The sequence below is a fragment of the Corvus cornix genome, chromosome 9, assembly GCF_000738735.6.
Source record: "Corvus cornix cornix isolate S_Up_H32 chromosome 9, ASM73873v5, whole genome shotgun sequence".
Classification (NCBI taxonomy): domain Eukaryota; kingdom Metazoa; phylum Chordata; class Aves; order Passeriformes; family Corvidae; genus Corvus; species Corvus cornix.
The window spans coordinates 22781527-22801585 of record NC_046339.1 but is presented as its reverse complement, the minus strand read 5'-3'; the positions used below and the strand labels follow the sequence as shown (position 1 = coordinate 22801585).

The window sequence follows — 20059 nt, the reverse complement described above, 5'->3', positions numbered from 1 at the left end:
GTAAGAGAAGAAAGAAAATATTTAGTAATGACATTTAAATCAGAAACTTCAAGAAAAGCATACGTTCTAAACACCCATTTCTGGAAAAGCAAGGTTGTCATTTGCAGGGGTATTACCAGAAGTAAGGTGGTAGAAGTGTTTCAAAGTCTGCATGATTTAACAACTCAAACATCCAGGAACAGCATCTTCAAGAGCAGCTTCACAACCTCAGTGCATTACGAAAGTTCTCACACACAGAAATTAAAAGCCTGTCCAACTTTAAGGTCCCTTCATGGGCATGGATTCCAACAGGACAAAGTAACGTGAAGATACCCTTCATAGCTTTAAGGCTTTTTGCAGACACAAAAGTAACCTCAGCTGACATACAGAACCCTTCCTATTTTCTGGACAAATTTTATCTGCACAACTTCACCAGTGAACAGGAAAATTTTACTTACATCATTATAATATCCTGCATCGGGCTGGATCGCTCGCATATCTCGTTGGTCTCTCTGCCATACTCTATTCTGGAAAGAAGAAAACAACTCCTAGTTCATAGTAGGGTACTTCATTGGTAAATAACAGAGAGTAAGACACACATGGAGATCCTTATTTGGGAAATTCCAAAGCGCTCCAAGGATTTCAGAATGAACTGTGTTAAGACTTTGGACTCAGGAAAAGGAACACGTGGAATTTATACTCTGTAAGAAAAGGAGTCAGGAATGTTTAAAGTGTTAATTTCATCTGATTGAAGCAACACCTTTGAAAGCGAAGCTTAACGCCAGGAAAGCAGTGGTCCTATGTAACAAGGAACATTACTGTGGCACAGACAGTGGTGCTCTGCTGCCCAGTGTCAAAGCTTTATATTCAGGACAAGGATTTACACCACTAGCAGCTGTGCTGATGAACTCCACATGAAATCCACACAGCAACATGAGCTCCAAAGGAACCTCCTGCACTGTGAGCATGAAGACAGCGCTTTCAAATGGATGAGACTTAAAAGACAGAGGGGTAACAGTACCTTCAATTAGTTAAATTTTGAGAGTTGTCAAACAAAACCTTTTCAAAAACATTTCTCATGAATTTAGAATTAAATTACTTATTTTGGCTTTGTGCCACAGACCCTAACCAATTTGGATCTGTACACATATTGGAAACAAGTTACAATTCTAGGTAAAACATTCCCAACATACACCACTACAGTTTGCTACAACTTCTTAAGCCAAGAGCAAATTACACATTTTTCTTGGTTGTTTCTTTTTTGATAGAACCACATTAAATCAGTAGTACTGATGCCAGCAGACAGAGATCTGATTTTATTTTTTTATGTTGTTACCATTTTAATCAACAGAATTTCGAGGGTGCTTATTCCTGCCACAGTAAAAAGGTCCTGGACTTCTAAAACTGTTTTTTAGAATAGTCCACTACTAATAGAATCTCTTTTGGGGCATTCCTAAAACATAAGAATATGTTTAAAATGTTTGATGTTTGAACAGATCTTAGAAGATAAGGGATTAGTTATTAAGAAAACCATCTAATTTAACACCTACAAGCTATAATCAAGCACTGGCCATAGCAGATGGAATTAATTTCATCACATTTTGGCAATGTTGCTGTTGCAGTATTATATATATTATATATATATATATATATATTATATATATATAATCAATACCAGTATTTAGATTTCATTCTGTTTCTTCTAGGGTAACATTCAGTACTCGTAGAGTGAATCTTGGATGAGAAAATTATTTCTTAAGAAAGTAATGCCATCCCAGCAGGTGAACTAAATAAGCATTTTTACAGAAACATTTCTTCAATAAAACTTAACATTTAAGTTTTTCTCTATTTCTTAACTGTATAGAAAGGGACTTTCAGAGGCCACACTGAAGGCTGAAGAGCTATTTAGTAAAATGATGAGAAAACATTTTTAGTGCCCTGATTTTGCAGGGGAAGGGATAATGGTTCATCTTCCATTTTGGGAAATTTCTATCTCAAAACAAAAATAAGAACAACTACATTATTTATGATGAGTTTTTATGAAAAGTCAGAACATTACACAAGATATTCAACTGCACACCAACTTGGAATTTCAAGACAAAACGCAAAAATTGGTATTTACATAAAGTACACAAAACATGCAGTTTTATAGCCAACACTCAACCTCCCCCTTTTATTCACAATATAACAAATTTACAAGCATTTGTAATTTTGGTTGAAAATACAGCAGTAGATCTCCCAGTATTCCAGACTGCCCTGTGGAAACTGAAAAGCACAATCCCGAATATGAGGAAGAAAAAAAAGGTTTCCAAACAAAATCAGAAAATGAATTTACTAACCTCCAAATATTTAATTACAGAGGGATTGTAGTCGATGGTCTTTCTGTTGACAGCTTTTCTCATGCGCTTCCCATCGAAGGTGAGCTGCTGCATTGCCTGCTGCTGCGCGAAGTCAGGCCTTTTGTAGAACAGCTGCCGAGGCGCCTGGTGCTGGAACCTCGGCATGTGGAAAAACCGGGGCGGGGAGCCGATTTCTGTGGCCATGGCTCCGTCCTTCCTGAAAGGCTGCAGACAGTGAAACACTACGTTATCACAATCACGATCACAAAAACCCCACACTACCATCTCCCCTAACTTAAGTTTACAAGGATGACTAACAGCTTCAGAAATTACCGTTTCTTCATAAAAAACCATTTGTATATTCCTCTGAATAATTATTTTCCCTTGTGCCACATACAAAGCAGCTAAATACTTTCGTTCTCTATCAAGTGGAATTCTGAATTTAAATACTTCACTATTAAGTTTGCATTACCATCCCTAAACTAAAAATGTGCAGGAAAAGAATGTCCTGAGTAAAACAGCATAAATAAATGCAAGAAATGGCAAGATCCTTTAACAGAGGATATTTCAGATTCAGTATAAAAAATAGGAAACACCACATTAATCATAAATTAATTTAACTATTAAAAGATAAAAAGTTTTCAAATGTTGACTCAACATCTTACTCTATGACCTAAAAATAAACCTCCTTTCACGCAACTTCTTGTAAATGGACCACAGATCACATTCTACCTGTAGGCATACTTTCAATCCTATTACTACAAAATAAATCAATTACATCTTTAACAAGGTTTAGTAAATACAACTAAGACTCACTGAGAATGTTAAGAGAATGTGAAGGGCAGGGAGAAAATTTCAATATTCAGAATTTTTCTGACAGAGGGAAATGAGTGTAAAACCTCATTTTTCAGTCTAAGAAATCCTTAAATGATGAGATCACAGCAACTCCTTCAGAGCTGAAAATACAATATACACAGTCTTTAAAATATATACTAACTTCAGACTCAGCCAGATCCAGACTGAACCAATGAACGCTCAAACTTCATTTTGAACATGTTCTCCCCCACATCCTGAACTCACTTCGGAAAACATTTTAACCAAAAGAAACTAGCACTGTCATCAAGGGAATTCAAGAACACCTAGAAACTCTCCTTTGCACAAAGGGTTAAATGTTTACACAGAAGCAAAGTACATGTAATAAAAGAAAAAGGAAATAGCAGATTTCTTTTTAAAAAAGATTACATAATCTGCTTGTAAATTCATGAATGTACTTTCCTAAGTCGTTAAAATACTCATATCCTCAATTTGAAAGAGCTGAAAAGTTGTTTCACTGCCAATTTTAAAATTTTATCTTGCTTTTTTTGAACCCAACAGTTCAAAACCATTTCTATTTTTAAGTAGCAAAATAAAGCTAAGATAGAAATGTTAGATATAAGAGTCTGTTTAAAGGCAGTGCAGGGTTTGATTCTTTTTAAGAGATTCTTTCCAATCACTAGGAGCATGCTGCCGTTTAAATAAATATCAGGCAGTTTGTTGGCACAGAGAAGTGAACAGCTCTGAAAACTTAAGACTTACACACTCCTTTTCATGCTAACAAAGTGCCACAAGCCAGCTATAAAACTACCTACAGCACCCAGCTCCTCGCTACACAAACAACTCCCACACTAAAGCCATCACAACTATTCTCCATTCAAGACAAACCAGTCCAAACTAAAACAGCACATTTCTTTAAATGAGGTAAGGAAATTTAACACCTTTGGCAGGTGTAGCATCTTATTAGAACAATTTGGTAACTAGAATGAAGGGAGGAGGGAAGACAGACAACAGCTTTCAAAAAACAAACCTTCATCTGGTGGTTGGAAGGCTCATTTGCCTGAAAGTTGCCCCACATCAGGCATACCAGGGGGACTAATCAGACACCACATGTCTCCAAACACTCCACTCTAGACCACCACTGTAACACACAGCTACTACAACAGTAAGGTTGTCCGAAACAAGGTATCCAAACTTTCTCATACAGGAATTACTTCAAGCCCCCCTAAGACCATCTCCAATTCTCTTACAACTTGGCAGGAGGTATCAAACTGTTGTACGGAAGGTATCAAGTGTTAAATATCACAGGTAAAATTCTTTTTGTTGGGAGTTTATATCAAAAAAGAGAAGGTGGCTTCTTCAAATGAGCAGAACAAGCTGGCATTAAACATACAAGTCCATTAAGTCTCCTAAATGTAGTTATTCAATAGTCAGAGGAAAAAACCCAACAAAAACAAACACAATCAAAAAAACCCCACAAAAAACAACACCACACCACAAGAAGACCCAGAAACCCAGATGAAATTACCAGTACCACTCTTTCTCAAGTCTGAAGTTTGACACTCCCTTATACCAATCAGTGCTCTAAATCAGACAGAAGATATTTTTTTCAAAACCACACATCTATACTCTCTAATAGGCAATGCAAGAATAAATGTCAAGAACTGAGACCAAGAATGCAGACAAAGATATATGCTGGGGCTTCCAAAAAAAATTTGATCAGCTATATTTGCAAGAAAACATTACATAAAAATCCCTTTTTAGGGAAACAATGCAAAGCAACACATTAATACTTTATTTTCATGTTCCAGGAAAAAAAAAAACCTGCTGAAGAAATTTTCTGCGTTACTATCATTGGTAAATAAAGCATTAAGTATGATATGGGTCAATTTAGATTGCAATAGTTTTAGGCGAGTCCAACCAGTGTCTATCTTAAATCAGCATAAACAACCTTCACTTAAGATGCAATCCACATCAGCAAGAACTAGGACCAAAGGCATAAACATGTTCATTACACCTCTTTATGTCTACAGATCCTTCCACACTCATGATTATGGCAAGACAATAAGTGACATTACAACTACAACAACATGACAGGGGAGATGACACAGGATTAGAAAAATGAAGCATTTATATCCTGTTTCTTCAACTTTTGAGATCACTGCCTCTATCACGAAAAGCCTTCTACCTGCATTAATGAACTCTGAAAAAAGTATTGTTTATCCAGCTGCTTAGGAGCATTTTCTTCTAATAATTGCTTCAAATATTATGTTTTATCCACATAATACCCTCATCATGTCATGTGTGCATATGACAAGTATATAATCTATGAACAGAGATATAAAAAATGTGTGCACACTCATATACATGAGTACATATACACACCAAGTGAAGCTTCCAAGCAAAGCAGCTTTAGAAATAAATGGTTTTGGCACACAATTATCAAATGAAACTAGAACATTTTTTCCCAAAGACTTCTACTCCAGTTAGACAAATAGACTTAATGCTTAAGTTATCAGTATCCTACCTGGTCTTTTGTTGGGACAAACCAAAGCCTCAACAGGCTCTCCTTAAGATCTTTTTTATCAACTACAACATCAGAATTCAGCATGTCTATTAGCTAAAGCTCCTTTTGTATTGGCAGTGTGAGCAGAAACATGCAAGCAAATATTGGAGGACACTGTGCAATCCAGTGTAGTAACATCTGATTTCCTATTTTAAGCAAAGTACCAATTTTTTTCTTTATTTTAGAGTCCATCAACAGGATTTTAAATGGAAGAAACCATATTTTCCCTAATTCACACAATCAGAAGCAACAGCAAGATTTGTTTCCAACATCTGGCATAAGTCAGCTCTTACTTCATTGTTTCCAGACATAAATGTTACCACAACCAATTGCTTTTCCTTCTAGTTCATTACACCCTTATCGTAATGTGAACTAAGTTCATTTTTGTATTCCCTTTTTCCATGCATCTTTATCAGTTTTCCACTTTCTGTGCCCATGAACACCTCTTTCAAAGCTTCACAGATTTTGAGACATAAATGTATTTGGGGATATAGAGCCTACAGAGCAAGTCTTTCATTCCTACCTATTAGTGCCAGAAGGATGCCAGGTCTACTGATGCCATCAAGTAATCAGAGGGACGTTACTGGAGAACAGAATTAAAACAAAAAAAAACCTCATGACAATCTCACACTCAGAGCAGCACAGTGTTAAGGAAGATGGACTTGGGCACTTCCTTTGCTTTTTAAAATGAGCAGAAAGTCACCAACAGTATTAGTCACTTGCAGAAAATGGTTACCACTTAATTCACGTACCCAAATAAGGCTACAAAGGTAATACTGGCATTAAATGTAGTAGTGTTGTTACTTTATCATCTTATTTGGATATGTTTGTTCCTTTTATATAAAAATGAATCTTGCATTAAGTTTTGAAAATTGACAGATTCCAACTTCAATCATGCAACCAAAGTAATTCACACATAACTTCACTAAGTCAAAATAAAACAAATTAGGCTACTCAAACCAAACTAAAACCACCAAACAGGTAAAGCTTGGAGAAAGAGAGTCATGGCTTGTTTTAAATACATCAATGCTTCTAGATAGCTCAATACTACAAGAAAAAAATCTGATTTATGTATAATCTTGACATATTTCATATGGTTTATGCAAAAAATAAAGCTCATCATTAATGAAGTGCAGTAACTGGTAACTAAAACATCCTTGCCTATTTAATAGCTATTTTTAATTAAAGGTAAAGCAACTTGGGTGGAATACAGAGAGTTATAAACTGAACATGTCAAAAGAAAAGTATGTTTCCAAATGGTAGCAAAGAAGGTTATGCTGCAGAGTGCAAGCAACCAGTTACTTTTCAAACCCTACGCTGCCCACTAAACACAACATGCTGAAGCTTAAAAGACATTGAGCCTGAAATAGCTAAAGCAGCAAAGGAAAATGAGTGCTAAAAACTTCCAAGTGTATCTATATAGTACTTCTTTAAATGTGTATTACACAGTTCTACTACAAAGTACACACAGACTTTAAAACAAGCACTTTTACAGGGTAACGGAAACAGTGAAAATTGGTAGTAGTTATTTGCACTGCAACAGCACACTGGAGCTCAAACCATGGTTTGGGACATTCAGTGCAAAACACAGGATTGAAGAAGAACCATCTCAGCTTCCTGAGGCCTAAGAATAAGATAAGAGCACCACAATGCAAAAGCACTTTACCAAGTTTATTGTTCAATACAACTTTCTTTAATTAGCAAAGCACTTTTACATCTACAAGGTAGAGATAACTAACTTCCTTTTAGTAACATCTTTAAAGTCCTACTGTCAATAGTTATCTCTGAGAAAACGTATCTCTACATTTTTTAATTTGTGTATTAAGAAATCTGTAAGCACAACTGAATAAACACACCTGTTCTGAATAACAATCATAGCAAATACAATTTAATGTTACTCCTTTCCCTCTTTTATAGAGTATCAACACTTAATATCCACATTCCAAAAGATATGCCTTTCTTTGGTCCTTTGGGAGAATGTGCATCTCTGCTCTGGAGACCAGCAGTGGATCCCTCCATGGCTTCCCCTTCCTGAGAAAAGCTCTTTCTTCATCTCCTCATCCAGCCTCTTTCCTTCCCTGGGAATCCTACCTCTTCCCAGAGCACAAGAATTACGTGAAAGGATATTCTAGACATAAATGTTCAAACTTTTGCCATCTTCAGCAACCATGTTTTAGGAAAAAAAAAAAAAAAAAAAAAAAAAAAAAAAAAAAAAGGAAATAAACATGCTTGTACACACACACACACCATTTCTCTATTACACAGAAACAGACCCAGCCATCCTGGTTAAAGATTGAGAAGAGTGACTGACAAGTTCTTGAAATCATAAAATTTCCAGTCAGGGGGTTACACAGAAAAGAAAAGATTCTTCATTTCTGCAAACCATTTAATTTTAAGTAAACTGTCTTCCAAATATTTTAAACTAAATTAGATAAACCCCAAATAATTTCTCTCTTGAACAGAAAATGAACCTGAGCAAAAGCTTTGTTCTCAGTCACGGTTTCTACACTTCCCTTGCTTCACTCCCCGACAGGAATGGAGCAAGAGAGCTGCAGGTATGGTTAAAACCTGGAAGGATCAGAAAATCACATTACCAAAGCCACTGTAAAACCAGCACTAGCAGCAGCAAGCTTCTACCACCTTTTTCTGAAGATACACTTGAAATCTGCCAAAACTAACTCGCATGTCTGCCAATGAATTATTCTCTCACAGCAGATGAGATTTTGTTACTGCTCCATTCAGATGCCATCACTTTTCTGAAGATTAATCTTACATTTCCTTCATTGTACACAAGATAAATCCACTCAGAAAACACAGACAAAAATATGGAAAAAAAGAAAAAACCCACTATGCCAAATTGCAGATGTAGTGAAGAACATATTAATCTGACCAATTCCCCAAATTGCTTTGTGTTTCAATTTCCTACTGCATTGCAAGAACATTTACTCAGATTCACAAAACAAGATTACCCAACGTCTGAAAATTCTACATCTTTGTGAGACAAAAATCAAAATTCTGAAGTAATTTTGAGTACTTTTCTTACTACATGTAAGTTGTATTATTTTTAAACAGATTTGAGATAGATTAAGCTGTTTCAATAGAATATAATGGTATCTTTTCCACTGATTATGAGAGAGAATTGGTGTATTAAGCAGGAAGATAAAATTAGTTAAAAAATTAGATTCCATAATGAAGTGCAAAGTTGCCCAACTTTTTAGTCAAAACCAGACCCGTAACAGTAAAAAAAACTATGTAAGGTTCTTGACCTCTAAGTATTCAAAAATCTTATTCCCACTTTTGAATTATATAAAGGCACTGCAGCATGCATTTTTGTGCATTTTTATTTGTATATCTCAAAAAACTTTCTACAAGGCATGCAGATATGAGTACAGGAAGTTTAAACCTAAAACCAAAACCATTCTTACAATTTGAGAGACTCCTTAATGATCTACAGGTGCTAGGGGTCCACAATACACCAAATCAACGAACTGAAGGCAAAAATACTGACCTGTGTTATACAACACTGCTATTATGCAACATCCCTATTCTCTGCAGCAAGCACATTTTCCCTGGGCTCTGCTGCTGTGCTCCCAACATACATCTGCAGCCATTCTCTATTGTATTCTATTTCTGAACCAACCTCTCCTAGAAATGGGGTTTAAATTCTGACTATGCAAATAATGGGAAAGAATTTAGCAGCTTTCTCCATTTCAGTCATTGTGTTCCAATAGAAAATATAAAAAATAAAATAAAAATCTCATTCTTCATTCAAATTGCAGAAACATACTTAAATTAATAATTGTCCAAGTCAAAATAAACTACTCTGCCCAAAAGGTTCACAGATCTGTTCTTATTTGGAAGTACTCCAAAGCTTTTTGTTTTATGCACAGTCCAAAATCTATGACACTGGCATGATCAAAAACCTAAAATGCAGAAGCACTTTTTTTCCCCTTTAACTTCAGTTCTGTACTTTCACAACGCCCAGTTTCACCACAAAGTTCAAACCTTTGGATTTTCAACAGGACCCAAACACGTACACACACATTGTATGGAGTCTAAAAGGACAGAACATGCAACATGGCAAAATGTAATTATGTTGATGCAGTTTTGGATTCAAAGGGTTTATTCCCTGCAGGAAAAGGAGAGCTGATATTTAATTGACAAAAAGGGCCTACACCTTTAAGTTTCACATAAAAACACACAATGCTCAAGAACTTCTGAAACAGCAGATCAAACTTACAGACAAATGGAGCTATCTAAAATCACAAGGGAGAACACCTTCAAACAGCCAGTCTGAAAGTCTCAGTTACAGCCTAGGGGACAAGTTTCAACAGTTGAGCCTGCTTGGCTGCATGTAAGTTACACATACTTCAACACCTCCTTTGAATTTTGGATTTCTAGCACTCAACAAATACTTAATAATCAAATCACAAACATTCCTCATTTTACGCTCAAGCTGACCCCTTGACTCATTCCAAAGCACACATATTTACAGGAGATCATGTGCTTACATACATTATGAAAAACCCCCAAAATACTTCAGTTCATAGGACTCAGACAGCTCCTGCTTTACCTCTCTGGCTACAGTAGAGAAAACTGCTTTCAGGAGTGTAACAGCCTGGAATCATTGCCTTTGTGCACCTCAAAAAAGCAACTTCTGAGAGCTAAAGTTTCTTGAGCTGTACATCAAAACAAATATGGAAGCAACCACATGCAGCACGAGGACACGAGACAGACTGCACCTCAGCTAGAAGACAGACAGGATTTGGTTTGCTGCTGTGATTTTATTATTACCAACTGGATACCTTGGTTTTACCTCAAAACTTATTCACAATTTTTTTTAAAATAAAACATTCCTCCTCCCTCTAAACTTCCCAAATATCCCTTTATTTCATCCTGCTTAGTATTTATCAAGACCTGCATTATCACCCAAACTCTTTTACTGTGAGTCCCTGTGATAATAGCAATTCATCTTAACTAGGTGAAGACTCACAGCTTGGTTTTCATGCTGAAGTGATTACTGATGCTGCCTTACCTTGGAGCTGCTACTTTGTCAGGAAACAAAACTTTAGGACTGATTTGTGTTTAAATCACACAAACATGCCATGACAAATACTTAAAAAATAACATATGGAAAGTAGCTTAAAAGAAAAAAAAAAAGCCAGTCATTCTTGCTAATCCTAAATATCAAGACACTCTTCAGCTGGTTATAATATCAAAACTTGGCGAACAAAACATCATAGCTGAATCTGTGTGAGATGCTCCTCCCAGTTTCATTCAATATGCAGTTGGCCTTACTTGTGAGGAAAACATATTGCTGTTTCCTATTCACTTGGCATTGACTGAAGGTCTCTGGCTCTCTTCTGTGAGCCTGCTGCGCAGCCAGTCATTCTGCAGCTTTACAAATCCATGAGGCTCTGCCTGCCCATGGAGAACTCTGCAGGTCTCCTTGCTGATTTCCAGGTGTTCCTGGCACTCCATTCCTCCAGTCTCTCTTGACTCAAGTACTACTGCTAGGTACATAATGGGATGGACAGGGACAGAGAGGAGAAATGACAAAAAATTCTCCAAAAATATTCTTCAGAGGACTTTATTTAATCAGTGGAAGGGAAAAGGACTAGAAGGACTATGGCAGTTTGTAGAGCAAAACTTAAGTAGGGAAACACAGCAAATTGTCTTTGCTTCAGGAACAACCTACTGAAATTCTGATAAGAAAACAAAGTTCATATAATCTAGCAACAGTTTGAATCTCTTCATTTACACTATGGAACAGAAACATACACTTTAATACACTAAACAAAGCTGAGTATCTGAGACCCTAAGACTGGCACACTCAATGCTGACCAGATACCAAAGCCTTTTTAGTAAAATTTGGGAATTAGTAAGAGTGTAACTTGTTACAGAGATTTACTTTTCACAACCATTATCTGTTAAATGATTACCAAACACATCCAGAACTCTTGCAACATTTGCTTTTGCATAGAAGTTACAAGCATCAACGGAATAAACAAAATCTTTACTTCATGACCCCAGGAATGCTCACTCCCTGCCCCTCTCTCCCTCCTTTAATGTTACTCAGGCCCATCTCTTGACAAAGCAATGCTGTTTGCCATATCAATTTCTGGGCCAAATAAAGGCACAAGAGTGTCTTAAGTTTCTATAATTACGCAACTGAACTCTGGAAGGCGTAGCAGGAGGCAGGATGATAGTGCTATCATGTGTGATCATGCGAAAAAAATGTGCCTTTATATGGTGAAAAGTGTAAGAAGGTTAAAAAACCCAAAAAACAACTAAAAGCAATGTTTTTCAGCAGTTATTAACTGTATTTCAAAGATCCATTTTCTACTTCTCTCTCCAAGAAGAGATTTTATACTTCAGCAGAAAACTCCAAGACAAAAGAACTTTTTATTTCGCTGCATATTTTAATGGTAAAATCCATTCACCACCGATGTCTATACCCTAACTTGCAGCCAGAGGTGGACACTTTGTGCAACAGAGCCCTCATCTTCTGGGCACCTCAAGGTTATTTACATAGCTCATGTATTCAATGTAAGAAAAGAAGAGCCTGAACAACTGTATATCCACACTGCAGAACAAATGGCCTATAACATACTACCCCACAATATTTTCTTCACAATATCCAAAAAGATTTTTAAAGGGATTTTTAATTCTCTTTTCATAAAAAGATGTAGCATATGCACACATACTTATCCAAGACAGAAATTTGTTATCTGCCCCAACAGCAGAGTAGCTAAATTAGCAACTATGTTTATAGCAAAATATGCAAATTAATACCTACAGTTGTTATGCCTAGACTTAGCTAATAAAAAGGCATCCTCAAGCAAAAGTAGTAGAATTGCAGCAAACACTTCAAACCTTATTGAATCACACAGTGCTGCTAAACAAGCCTTATGGACTCTGCTAATTATCAATGCCCCTCATTTTTGACTTACTGTTGAAGCCAAGGAGTTTAAAACAAAAAAACCCCAACAAATCCAATCAAACGCCTGCTAAATTAAGAAAACAGTCAAAGAAAACAGCACTTCTAAAACTATTTTGATGGAATAAAGTCCTGACTGAAGATTATTTATGTGGATGAAGATCTTCCGAACTGTGGCTTCTCACTATCTGCTTCAGTTAAGATTTGAAAGTCTAGCATATATGCAAACTATTCTTTTGCCAGAGTTTGGTGTGGAAGATCAATGCATAACCCCTGTTTGCTAGTGGTTAGGCTAGAAATTGTTTAATCCCACGAGGAACAAACTTACAATAAGAAAAAATAAACAGAGCTGTTAATTGTAGTTTCAAGCTCCCAGCATATAAAATTATATTTTCACTTATTTTCAAACATAACCAACCTAAATATTTTTTCTATAACAAGAAACTTTCAATACTAGAACACTTTCTAAACTGATGGGTGACGTATACACATCTCATACAACTGAAAATTAATTAGAAATACACTTTCTTTTAACTGGAATCACAGAGCCAGTTTTTTCCAGGAATATGTTTTCTGGTCTTTGCTTGTGGATTATGAGACATGCAAATGCCTGTATAAGGTTATGAATGTATATGTATAGATATATATACACACACACTGCTAAAAGACCACCTTTAAGTACTTCAGTAAACAGCCTTTGCTTTTACCATTTAGTAGAGTTCAATAAAAGCATGAGATCATCTTCTGCATCAACACATTTCTCAGTAAAGGAACATCAAGCTCATATACATCAAGCTCACACAAAGCCTTTCAAGGAGAAAGGGTTCAGTATCAGATTCTCCCTAAACACAAGAAGACTTAAGCTCCCCATGAGAACGACAATTCAGTAGACCAGTGCATCACCAGAGAGCTTCAGTTTTGAAAGCTGGAATTCTCCAAAAGTCTAAAATCCCTTGGCATTTCTTTCCTACTTCGTATCTCCTGCCTCAAGAATATCAGGAAGCTTTCCTGTCAAAAGCAGCACTTTCATCACCAGTTCTAGGTGAGTAGTTTCATCTTACTACACAGAAAGCTGAGCAGCTGTGGCCTATTGTATCAGTCAAGAGTCTACAAAAGATATTACTAGAAATAGCTACTTCATTTATTAGGTTTAGATTTGCTAAGGAGACCAAAATATTTGCATCCATCCACAGAAAAAGATTGCAAAATATGGTTTGACAACTAATTTTAGTATGACTTTAGCTCCAAAGTCCGTAATTGAGAAACAGTGCAAATACTGCAGAATGAACAGACCACATGATACTCATTCAGTCTGCACTCCTCCTCCTTGCAATTCTGTGCAAGCTCCAATTTTTCTTGTGGTGTAATCATAGCATTTCACTAGTGTTTGCAGAGGTGCAATGGTTTGCTTACAAACATGGCCCAATAGGAAGAAATTTTCAAAGCTAAGTGCTGATTTTTACTGGAATGGGGAAGGAGGACAAGGGTAGAGTCATCGCTGCTTATTGTGACCACACAATTTAAGCACAGCAGCAGCTACTGAGGGAACTTCGGGACTGAATTGCTGAGATGACCCAGGATCCAAACCAAAACTGCTGAGACCAAAACCAAAGCAGCCCTGGCTTGACCCCCCCCACTGTGGGTTCCCTCCCATGACCCCTCCTTCAAGTCAACATGAACATCTGATGACCACACTGGACATGCACCTAAGAAACTGCTCTGTGTTATGAGACCCTTTTTGGTAATATTGGTCAAAACTCAGAGCAACCTGTCAGGCAACTGACTTCTGAGTTCCAGGGAATGACTCTACTGACCCAGGAGGAAAACCAAAGGATCAGAAGCAGGGGAAGCTACCACTTGGCAATACCATGCCAGATTAGACGACTGCAAAGGCCCTCAGCCTTCAGGCTGTAAATCCAGCACCTCCATTAGCTGGAGCTGTGGCACTACTTAACCAGCTCAAAGTGCAGTTCCTATCAAACTCAAAACTGCAGATGAGTACTCCTATACCCACAGTAAAACACAAGTCACTGTGCTGCCAAAACTTCACCATGAACACAAAACTATATCAAACCCATAAAATACTATAGACTCCTTGTTATCCAGTCTCCGGCCTCTCTTTAAAAAAAAGACACATTAACATATTCTTTTGTATCATGTTTCTTTTGGATTTGGGATAATGATTTAAAGGAATCCTCAAATGCTTAAACTGCAGAAACATGGATTAACTAATGCACCCATGCGCTCATATTGAATTGTATAAAACATTACTATAAAGAACTGATCAGTGCCAACAAATCTACAGTTCTAGTGGCAAAACTGCTTTTGGTCTATCCCACCATGCCATTCAACTTCATGGCACTCACTTTTGGGTAAAGCCACAGGTGAGTGACTAAGAGCCACCTAAATTCCAAATTTCATGATCAACTGCTTTAAGACTCGGTACTGTAGACATGATCATAATTTTAGGGATATATTTTCAAAAGAACTGATCTGTCATATCAGAATAATGCATGCTGCCTCTCAACACACTTACCATCACCCAGTGCACCCTAAGCCAGGGCTATGGCAGACACACGTATTTGCCATCACCTCCTCTTTCCCACCTCACTGGTTCCAGAACCAGTGATTCTAACACACAGGCCAAAACAGACAAGTGAGCCAGACTAAACACAAACATCTTACTTCTGCTCACAGAAAGGGTCCCCCTGTACAGCTACCTGCACCACTGTATCAACTCTGGTACCTAAAGTGGATAGGCAGAAGAATGCTATAATTTTAATTATTTAAAAGGACCAAAAATTCTAGGTTAAATAAAATTTACAGCTACACTGAGAATACTTTCAAAGCTTCAAAAGTTAACAGAATTTTTTTTTTTGAACCAACATACTTCATTATACTGAAGACTAATTAAGCAGCACAAAGAGCTCATATGGCATGCTACTGTTCTTCGCACCAAAATCAACTAACAAAGTGAACATAAAATTGCAAGTGTTCAGATTTACCAACAGTGTATGAAAAAAAATCTTATATAAAGGAAAAATGAAATTGGAGGTAAACTTCTAACTCTTTTTCTGATAGAAAAAAAAATGTACCAGGATTACTTGATGCAATACATAAGACAGTAAGAAACATTTTCATTTGTGTCTAAAGAATGTGAAAAATTGCTCATACTTTTTAATATTCTGTATCTATGTGTAAGAACACTTACATGTAATTGTTTGAAACAACACAAGCTTTATCAGGGTTAGACAACAGTGACATTCAACACTGTAGAGCAAGTCTTTCCTACTAAGGAGAGAAAATGTGATATAAGCCACAATTAGCGAAACTGCTTAGAACAGAACCCCCAACTTTGGTGCAGAGGTAGAACAGGAGCAGCACTAACTTGGTCTCTAGTATCCCTCCATATACAAAGCGTGCTGACTGAGACCTGATCACTGCACACCACTAAGCAGGATCTGTAATCACTGTAAACACACTGCCTTGGGAGCAAACGTGTTAGCAAAAGTACTATTACTACACAAGAGAAACCAGCTTGCTTGCTTTCCTGCTAAATATATACTTCATACCCCATTTCAAGTTTCACAACAGCATAACTGGTACACCCAGCCTGAATGTGGAGAGCAGGTTGAACCAGAAGAAACATTATGAAATGCTGAGTAGCTTTTTTAAATACTAGTGAGCAAGAACAGATTGCTGGGAAGTTTAGTACCATTTGGAAAATAGGGGACCATGGATGCTCCAAACTGAAGTAAAATTAGTAGCAAAACACAAATCAAAACCAGTTAGCTATCAAAAACTCAACTACTCTGCTCTTAGCTTCAGATATTTTCTATAATAAGAAGAAAAAACCAAGGTTATCTGAAAGTTTTAATCTTTTGAAAGACGCTTAGCACATCTCCTCCCCACCACCAAGCTCTAACAGTGTCCAGTTTCTGTATTAACTACACCAACCAGGCCTGCATATCTGTACTTTCACTTGCAATAACAAAACAGTACAGTATCAGGAATGTAAATATGGCAAATAAAGAATGAATTTTGTAAAATTCACAAACACAGATAGTTTCCAGCTTGTCTTTACAAGCAGTTTTCTAAATTATAACCTCTATCTGAGCAAGGCCAAAATAATTTTCATTTCCAGTGTTACTGAACCAGCTCTTGAAATTCCCTAGATATGTGGCTAGCAGATGCACAAAATGAAATGTTTTGCATGGAATCATCCCAGTACAAAGTTAAGCTGTATTCCTTCCATCAGCCTAATGTCTTCTCCATGACTGATTTTTTCAGGCAAGTCAGAAGACTCATCTGCTAGGGACAGGAACAAAATAGGAGACTTCTTATCCCCTCCTCAGATCAAGGTCTCTCTGCTGCAGCAAAAGAAGGCATTCCTAGTACCTCTATCCCAAGCACACTTTAGGATTATTAAGCTTTTACTTCTTGTGATAATATCACAAATAAAAAAATGATGAGAAATTTTCAATTCCAACAGTCCAAACAGTCTAATATTTACTGCTCCAAGGGTTCAATGGAGGGAACCCTTGGGCAACAGGGAAAGGCTGTCACTGTCTGTAGTGACTGATATTTAAGTCAAAAGGTTTTAGCATCTCTAGGAGTAGTTACTCACACCTAACAGTCTCTGCAGCTCTAAGATTCCCCCCCCCCCATCTTTCAATACTTTCATCTATTTTCAGTATCGACATTTTCAGATCTTCTCATTAGAACTGTTACAACACAAGTGAACAAGATGTTAAGAATCAGATTTTTGAAATATGCTCGGTAATTATGTATTATTAGAGTAAAATAATGGCAGAATATTGCAGCAAATCACTAAGAAGTAAATGTCAGTTTACTTGAAAAGGAATTTAGGAGCAGGGAACCCTGAAGTATTTTGGCACAATGCTTTTTGCATACTATAAACTCTCTGAAACACAATATTGCCTCTCTTAACGGAAGGCTAGAGGAGTCTGAGTTAAGCATAAAAGAATAAACATATGCTGCAAGAAGGATGAGGGACTACTGCCTAGACAGAAAAACAGATTTTGAAACAGTACTCACAAACTGCAAGTAAGGATATAATGAGGTACAAGATTTGTAGAGCACAGAACTACTTACCCATGACAATTTTGTCAGACAAACAGATGTGTTCAAGCAACTGCTAATATTAAAAAAATACTGTATTTGAGACCATACAACTATCTACTCATAACAACGAAGCTAACAGTCAGCAAGAGAGAAATAACATACGTCTCTATAGAAGAGAAGTTTAATGAGCTCTCACCAAGGGAAAAATGCTGAGCTATTTTTTTTCAAGTTGGACAGGTCCCCTAGGTTTGCCACCCAAGCACAGGCTGATGAGTCTCAATCAGTGGAATGTGACACCACATGATCATTAGCCCCTCCACCATGCCAGCACAAGCAAGTGCCTGCTACACACGACTGTGTGTTATTACATTGCAGGGGACATACTCGAACAACAGTGTTGTTGTACAGCATTACGCAATACAAAATGTGAGCAACAGCCCTCTCGGGATCCATAAGAAAACCAAAAATAATGGTTTCCCATCCTTTTACCAATGCTTAGTAGTCCTACAGAACTAAGACCGTTCTCCACCGGCAAATGCAGTTATTTCACTTGGCATTTGAGAAGCTTAAATACTAACCAGTCTGTGGCTTTTTCTTCTCTCTCCTTAATACACAGAGGAATTACCCTTGTGAAAGACTACATAAGTAAAAAATTCGAGATATCTAACACGGCCCGTGTCTCCGCTCAGACCCAAGGCGAAGGGAAGAATAATATTAAAAAATAATAACACTAGAAGAAGTAGAAAAAGGCACGATTGAGAGACTCGGGCGAAGCCACCGACAGACACCTGTGCAGTAAAGAGAAGAGGGGCCCTGCCGTCCCCTACCAGGCCCGGGCCTCGAGCACACCCCGCCACGGGGCCCGGCCGTGGCGCTGGGTCCTAGCTCGGCTCCCGCCGCTCCCCAGGGCGCCCCGGCCCAGGGACCCCCTGTTCCCGCCGGCGGCCCCCGCCCTGCCCCGGCCGCGCCGCTCCGGGGCCGCGGCCTAAAGATGGCGGAGGCGGCCGCGCTTCCCCGGCTACTCACCCGCCCCGCCCAACACTGAGCCGCACTCACCGCCCAGCCAGCCTCTTGTACCGGGACTCCGCGCCCCACCGACACCTCGCCACCCGCCTCGTCCTCCTGGCCCCGGCAAGCTCCGCCGCCGCCTCACGACCCGCGGCCGCCCGCCATCTTCCCTCCGCCTCCCCCGCCAGCAGCGCACGCGCCCCACGCCGGCGCGCACGCGCACTACAGCAGGGCGCGCGGGCGGGGGCGCCGCGCCTGAAGGGCCGCGGGCGGCAATGCGCATGCGCCCCAGCGGCGGGGCGGGGCGGGGCGCGCGCCGCTTCCGAGAGCCCGCCCGGCTGGCGCACAAATCACAGGGCGGGGGCGGGCAGAGGTGCGCGCATGCGCAGAGAGCGCAGCCGCGTCCGCCTCGCGGGTGGGGAGGGCGAAGGGGGCCCCGCCGCCAGACAGTGCCGGGCCGGCGGCTCCAGGCTTGCCAAAAGGGGCAGTGCCGGCGGCCGGACCGATAACTGCTTCCGGGCACGGCTGTGTGCTGTTCTGTGCTGCTCCGGGTTAGTTCTCTCACGCTCACCAAACGGCCAGGCGCTACAACACAGGCCGCCTTGTGTGGCTCCCACAAGTACCTTTGGAATGGGCTGCCCTGGGAAGTGGTGGAGTCACCGTGCCTGGAGTCACCGTGTTTAAGGAAAGATTGGAGGTGGCACGTAGTGCCACGGTCTAGTTGGCATGGTGGTGGGTGTTCCCTCAAAGGTTGGACTCGATCTCAGAAGTCTTTTCAAACTTTATTGATTCCGTGATTCCCTTCTTTGTTCCCATCACCGGGCTTCAAAACACAACAAGCAAAACCTACTAATCTCAAGGCTCGTAATTATCTCTGTGTGTAGGGTAGTGGAAATCTGAGATCGTTCACAGATAACTAGGCCTGTTACACCCCTCCTTGGCAGTCCTCAGGGTGCTCACAAAGGCGTCATCAAGTAGTAGTGTGGGAGTGTAGATAAAGAGGTGCAGAATGGCTTTTCTCCCCTGAATTAGTTGTGATTAAGACCTAAGAGTCTGTGTGTTTAGATGAAAATGTCTTAAAGCTGCTTGAACAGAAACGTTTTACAGAGCAAACCAGGTTCAACAGGAGCAGCTACTGGGAATCAGATGCTGTATCAAAAGGGGACACTAAGCTTTATAAAATAAAGATTCACGACCTTGTTTTTTCCTTCTTTGGTTATAATTATTCTGACCCTGTTAAAGTTCCTGTGGTTGGTTACAGATGCATGTCTGGTTTATAGGCGTGCAGGAGCCACTGCCACCCCAGCACACACACAAACGCTGTTTGAG

General features: G+C 39.0%; 1 protein-coding gene across 7 annotated transcripts in view; it reads right to left on the bottom strand.

Moving 5' to 3' along the window:
- WDR33 (WD repeat domain 33) overlaps positions 1-18919 on the bottom strand; it is a 69740-nt gene extending 50821 nt beyond the window's left edge. For all 7 annotated transcript variants that reach the window (XR_005602622.1, XM_039556767.1, XM_039556768.1 and 4 more), the window contains exons 1-3: positions 18779-18919; positions 2319-2543; positions 438-506 (exon numbers count right to left, since the gene is read on the bottom strand). Coding sequence is in view for 6 of the 7 variants with exons in the window: in XM_039556767.1 (XP_039412701.1) it covers positions 438-506; positions 2319-2522 (273 nt within the window). In the remaining variant the exon portion in view is untranslated. The remainder of the gene's footprint in view (positions 1-437; positions 507-2318; positions 2544-18778) is intronic.
- Between the last annotated feature and the right edge of the window lie 1140 nt (positions 18920-20059).